The sequence below is a fragment of the Euphorbia lathyris genome, chromosome 2, assembly GCF_963576675.1.
Source record: "Euphorbia lathyris chromosome 2, ddEupLath1.1, whole genome shotgun sequence".
Classification (NCBI taxonomy): Eukaryota; Viridiplantae; Streptophyta; class Magnoliopsida; order Malpighiales; family Euphorbiaceae; genus Euphorbia; species Euphorbia lathyris.
In genome coordinates, this window is record NC_088911.1 from 81,950,928 (window position 1) to 81,957,559 (window position 6,632).

The 6,632-nt window shown below is 39.7% G+C and overlaps 1 protein-coding gene across 1 annotated transcript; it reads right to left on the bottom strand.

The window, feature by feature from the left end:
• Positions 1–354: 354 nt before the first annotated feature.
• Positions 355–4,202, bottom strand: LOC136218716 (kinesin-like protein KIN-10A). The gene is made up of 6 exons (XM_066005778.1): positions 3,332–4,202; positions 2,825–2,980; positions 2,627–2,734; positions 2,431–2,541; positions 888–2,330; positions 355–814 (listed from the first exon to the last, which is right to left on the bottom strand). The coding sequence occupies exons 1-6, from the start codon at positions 4,001–4,003 to the stop codon at positions 494–496; spliced, it is 2,811 nt and encodes a 936-aa protein (XP_065861850.1). The 5' UTR covers positions 4,004–4,202; the 3' UTR covers positions 355–493.
• Positions 4,203–6,632: the final 2,430 nt, after the last annotated feature.

Here is a 6,632-nt window from a genome sequence, read left to right on the forward strand (position 1 = left end):
ATAGTACAAAGGTTCCTACCAAAAAAGAAAAGAAATAGTACAAAGGTTGTGTTGAAAAATAAACATATATTATTTTTTTAAAGATAGTAATGATTGTGAAATTAGGGTTAGGCTATGCTTACTTTGTTTTTGATAAAGTAAGTCTTACTTTGTTTTTTCCACTATTGGATGGTGATGAACTTTGACAAAGTAAGCTTACTGTGAAATTATATTATTTAGTACATACTCCATGCGTTTTTTTTTTCTCCTTCCATCGCGATTAATTATTAATTGTGTTATTTGTTTGTTGGATTGAGGTTCACAAACCGTTCCGATCAAATTTTTCCAAATGACAGAGCAGCGAAGGAGGGGTGATCCAGCACAATAAAAAGACAAACTTGCTGCTATTATATAATTGCAATACAAAAATCACTTCACAATTTCAGCACACAAATAAAACAAAACAGAGTACATATGCTCATGTACTCAAATACACCAATTGTCCACAACTTAACTAGTGTTTTCTTAGTGTAATGAAAGGTGTAGAATTTAGGTGTTGAACTAGTTTTGGTGATAAACCATCATATTGCATTGCCAAGCAAGAACTTGGAGTCACTGGTATGTTTTCCACGGAAGCCAGTGGAATTTTGTTTTCCAGGGGACTCAGAAGCATCTGTTTGCTTTCCAGCGGAGTCGCTGGAACAGGACTTAACGGGACATGATTCGACTGCCTTAAGCAAGCAAGGTAACCATGAGATTGGTTGTTGCAAATAGGTAGTTTGACAGCCTGCATTGTCGACTCCTTCTCCTTTGGCACAGGTCCCCCCATTGGATCCTGCATAACAGAACAACACTACATAAACACACACACACCACACTTAAAAGTATCAAAAGGAGCCAAAACTCACCCCAAGAACAAGAAAAGTGAAGAACACGTCTCCTCCAAGGTGGATTTCGATTAGCTTTCGCAGATCAGCCAGCGTTGCACCCCTCAAAACTGTAAGTTTGGTGATGAACTTGCCATTGTTGCCTTTACAAGCCTCCCATTTCACATGCACATCAATCTGCACACCATTGTTTTCTTTTAAGGGGTTGTAGTTCTCCTTTGAAGCCAAGGCCATTAAGTCAGATAAATTTTTCCCGGATTCTAAGAATGGAACATTTTTCTGGATCAGTGAGTTTTCTTTGCCTGAGCTTCTGAGTACAGAAGAATCCTCCCCAAGTGAAGTTGCTTGATGTTGTTCAGTGTCTTCAAACATCTCTTTGGTAGCTGCTGCTGGGGTCGTAACCTGTTGAGAGAGCTCTCTGTAGTTCCCGCAAAGTGTAAATATATTTTGGATTCTTAATCGTCTAGACTCAACATCATCTTTCAAATCACTTCTGGTAGATGGCTCAGAGGACTCCAATTTTTTAGGAGAGCTCACGATTCCGGTGATAGACCCACCAACAATTCTCTTTACCTCTATTACTCCTTTCTCCACTTCCTCATCATCAGTTTTCTCTTTATGTTCCTCCTCTTCTACTTCTACCTCTTCTTCTTCAAATACTGTGGTCAGACTTGGTTTACCGCCATATTTTGGGGCAAAAACATCATGATCAACAGCCTGATTCAAATTATTTACATGATGATAGTTAGCTAGGCTATGCATACCAACCATGTCTACATGTTTGACATCTTGATCACCCATGTCCAAATCCATAGATTTCACCATTCCCGGGTCCTCATCAGCATAAACTCCCAACAGCCTTCTTGCAAAACTGCTTCCATCGAGGTCTCTTGACTGACTAGTTTCATCCCGGGAATGGGACAGCTCCATTTCAATTTCTTCTAGACGCCTTCTCAGCATTTCAACTTCCTGTTGCTGTTGCAATATCCTCTCTTCCATTCTCCTTCTTTCCAATTCCACAAATTCTTCAGCCATCCTTTGACACTCTCCCAATTTCTTTTCCAGCTCAATTTTGAGCATCATTGTGCGCTCATTCACCTTCAAGTTGATCTCTTCCTCACTTGGTACAGATCCCTTACCTTCAATTAGTGATCTTAGAGCAGCAACTTCTTCTTCTTTCTTCATCAACTGTTTGTGAGCTTCATTCTTTTCTTTCTCTCTGAGTTTGTTCTCCATTTGTAGCTTATATATAAACTGATCCATGGCTGCTATCTTGGATCCTAGAATCACTGCAGAAGAATCATCAATGCCAACTTTATCCTTACCTGGTGTATGGGGACCACGAAAAATGCACTTTGCTTTTGCTCCATATTCAAGGGTGCATATTGTCTTGTGTAGCTCTTTAGGGTCTGGACTTGCACATAATATCATCAAAATTTTGGACTTGTCATCCTCAAAGGAATCCTAAACATTAGAAAGGAACACAATATTTCAGGAATTAGATTTCAGAGACTATGCAATAACGCAAACATAAACAAACCATGATACTTTGAATGAAGATTACCTGCAGCAGCATAGTTAACTTGCTATCTCTGAATGGCACATGAGAATCACCATTAGCGATAGATTCAACCACTCTCTTAAGTGCAATATTTCCCTGGTTGATTTTTGCTGTCTATTATCCAAATGGAAGAAGCAGGGAATTAGTGTTCCTTCCCTATTTCTAGGAGCAAAAATTTAATCAAAGGTTTAGTTTTTACCTGCAGCTTCGCTTCAAATGTGTTCTGTCCAGCTTGTTCAATATTTTCGGAGCCTGCCATGTCGACCAGCATTAGTCGTCCCCCCACAGTTGGGACATCCAGGATTATCTGCACAAAGACAGAATTCAAAAGCAAGGATTATTTTGCTGTAATAGAGATAAAATCTGGGTAGTATTTTGGAGTTGCAGACAATCATACCAGGCAATGGCTTCTAGAACTCCGCTCGTTGCAGAGAGTGCTCTTAACAATTCTACGCTTCTCCACTTTCTGTATCTCCTTGGAAATTTTTCCAGCTTCAGTCCCAGATATGAAAGTGGCATTTTTGGCCTTTTTGCCCATTACTTCAAGTCTTACCTACAAATCCACACTATATTATCAGCATTCTCTTAGAACATAATTGGTGACAGGAAAGACTGTAATTTCAAGTTACTCTGAGATGTCAATAAACAATTTCAAAATAGTTCCAATCCAAAGCTTATACAGTCTTTTAGAGCAAATATAAAGATCAAAGGTCATCAATTACTAAATGTTGTTTCTTAGAAAGGCACAAATGGTCCTATATATGCCAAAAATATGTACAAAAATCGAAAGCATAAATTGCTATTCCTACCTACATTAAGTACAACAAAACCAAATTCCAAGTTCCACCAGCAAAACATGAAATGAATAATTGAATAATACAGCACAGATTTTATATTAAGTTACCTTGGATGCACTGCCAGCCTTTGGCCACCCGATTCCGAATCCACCCCCACCATTGCTTGACAAAAGATCATAAATTTCCTCATTGTATATCTCCAAAACTGTAACTTGGACAAATGTGGTGATTCGCAATGTCTCCCCGTCATTACCTTCAGTCCCCTCTTCTTCTTCTTCTTCTCCTTCGCCCAATATATCTTTCAATGACCGGTACACAATTCCCGGTTGCTTTGGATACCCAAACATGGTGTGACTTTTCCCAGAACCAGTTGGTCCATACATCATTATAGTACATTTGTTGCCCAATTTGACCCCATTGATTCTACTCTGCACAAACTTCTTGTAAAAGGTGTCGATGTCTTCTTCTTCAGAGAAAGAAACCCCATCAAGAGTAAAATCTCTGTATCCGATATCAGCACGGACACGGAGGCTCCGGTTATCGGGATTTATCTGCAATAAGGAAGTGGGGTTTTCTTTTTTGTCCGGATAATCACGTATCCGGCCAACAACTTCAATTGGGTGATCTACTTGTTGTGTTTCTTTAGCAATCGAGTTAGGGTTTGGAGAAGGATGATGGTTTGGGGTTCTTGCTGAAGAAAAAATTAATCGCTGTTTGGTTTGAGGGGTCTTGAATAGGTGGTTCTGATTAACTTTGCAAGATGATGGTGTAGGGGCCATTTTAGATTTAGATGTGTATGGTGCTTAAAGAGTTAGTGAGAAAGATTCAAAATTTTGAAAATCAAGTAAGAGTTTTGTGATCTCTGAGAGATGGAAAGATGAAAGAAATGGGGATTGAGCGAAAACCAGGGAGTAGAGAGCTAAAAGCTGCAGAAATGGAAAGAAAGTAGAAAAGGGAAATGAAATTTTGATGATCTGAAATTAGGTTTTTGAAGTTTAAAGTTGAATATAGCCGTTATGAGTTAACGTCTACTTTCTTTCATTTTCTCCCTTTGAGACGCGATCTCATATCTCATCTGTGTTTCTCGTGAGCCCACCGAGCCCATCATCAATCAGCCTATCATATTCAAGTTACCACCCGTTATTTATTTATTTTCATTAAAACTTGTGTATTTAAATGATTTCACATTTTGTCCTCCATTAAATCAAAGTTAAGTTGTTTTCGTCTACAGTAATTGGGAGAAAGGATCCACATCTCGAACCCATTAATAATTAATTACACTAATTATCACAAAAACAAACAGTTAAGTTGTTATCTATCACATGATGATGGTAACTTAACAACAAATGAGTCCGTATTCAACTTTTGATTTTTCATTTTAATATATATGAAATTTCTAATCTTTTATTTTTTTCATCACATTAGATTTATATTTATTTTTTCCTATTAAATTTATATTTATCAAATTAATTAGATGTGAACATAAAACTCGGTTAATAAAAGCTTACTTATCTTATCTACATATGAAATTATATATTTTAGGATTCGAAATAAAATTTTTACTATTTCTGATAACACTAGTGAAACTTCTGATCGGATCACGTCCCTGTGAGACGCCGTTGGGATCGGCCGGGGACACTCCGATGCCAAAGTCAGTAACAAATATGGAGAATAAACTGAATGGACAAAGCTTAGCGAAGAGTAAGTATGAGTGAATGTGCCTTGATAGCCTAGACGTGGGCTATTTATAGTAGATGGATTTGTAACTTCTAGGTAACTAGAGAGTCTCCATTAATGCTCATTTAATGGCGGTTACAAGTTACTCTTAACCTGGCGGGTTAAGACTATTAATGATTCATTTAATGATCATTATGGCCGAGTTGACGGTTAGTCGTTACTTAAGTAAATGGAGAGATTCGCCTTAGAGATCCGCCAGCGGATCTCTTAGAGCTCACCCAGGGGGATCCGCCAGGCGGCTTCCTATGCCACATGGCATACTTGAGGCGATTATCTCTTTTGGTCCTTGCGATAATATCCCGATGTTATCAGAAGCCCCCTCAAAATGCCTTTAAAGTCCTTTAGGGCTTTTAGACTTCTGCGCGCCGTCACACGTTTCCGCATTAATGAGCACTCTGTTCGAGGTTCTTTGATGGTTGACACGTGTAATCACACTGCCCTAGGAGTGTTTTAAAAAGCCGTCTTCTTTCTCCCTTGCTTTCCATTTTCTTCTGCTTTTCGGAGCTTTTTCTCAGAAACCTCAAGCTTCTGCGTTTCCATGTAAGTGTTCTTTATATCATTTTTTGAATGTTTAGAAGTTCATCTTCGTCTTCGGGGTCAACTTCAGAACTTTTTAATTTGCCATCTTCTCCTCGCATTGAAGTAGATTTTAGTTGGTCCTCGTCTTCGTCGGAGGATTCCCAATCTCTCGCCGGAGAAATTAATTCCGGTTTAGCTGAGTTCAATAACTCGGCGCGGAGCCATTATCGAACTCGTTCTTCTGGAAATCCTTCTTTTCCTTCTAGTTTCGCTCCGGCCGGTGCCCGTAATCGGTTTCTGGGTTCAATGGCTTCTTCTTCCGTTCCTGTTAGGAAGAAGAAACCTCGAGCAGAATCCACTTCGTCTCGCATGAGTGCCGCGGATTTGGCAAACCTATCGGATCGCTTTCCGTGGATTAAAAACTACGAAACCCAACTCCCTGCTTCACATCAACGCCCTTCCAATCCGCCGACAGGCTTTTTTTACTGTTTTTTGTAGTCATGTTGAGAGAGGATTTCGCCTTCCTCTTCCCAAAATGTTGGCGGATATCCTCTCGTATTTTGACATCGCTGTCAGCCAACTACATCCTAATGGTTGGCTTGATATGGCCTTGGATTGTTATCTGGCGTCGAATTTAGGCGTAGCGTATAATGGCCGTATCTTCAGAGCCCTTCATAAACCTTCTAAGAGGAAGTCAGAGTCCTATCTTACATTCGCCAAATTTGGTGTTTATTCGCCCTTCTACCACAAAATGTCTAACGTGCACAGCTGGGATGAGAGTTTCTTCTATGTGAGGATAAAGGAGGACGAGCCATTGGACTTTCCTTTAGTCTGGAACTCTCGTCCACTACACATGGCGGGAGACATGCGAATCTTAACGCTTGGTGATGAGACTGTGGCGGATCTCATGAAGCAAATTAAGGCGGATGCCTGGACCTATGAGGATGCCTTAGCCTTCATGATGAGCGACGTTCCTTTGATCCGCCGAGTGGAGGATCAACTTGTTTACTCGAAAATAACTCAATTTGATCAAGGTACCTTATTTATTTTTGGAGCTTTAATTTATTTTGATATCTTCTTTTGGCAGGGCTGCATCTAAGGCAAATCGTGCTCTTGCAGAGACGCGCAGGCAGTTTCGAGAAGAGGAAGCCC

Bases quoted from the DNA above. Each gene is read 5' to 3' on its own strand.
- LOC136218716 (XM_066005778.1), bottom strand. From the start codon at position 4,003: ATGGCCCCTACACCATCATCTTGCAAAGTTAATCAGAACCACCTATTC. The intron at 2,735-2,824 runs GTATGATTGTCT...GTCTTTGTGCAG, and splicing joins GTTCTAGAAGCCATTGCCTG to ATAATCCTGGATGTCCCAAC. The intron at 2,542-2,626 runs GTAAAAACTAAA...TTTGGATAATAG, and splicing joins CATTTGAAGCGAAGCTGCAG to ACAGCAAAAATCAACCAGGG.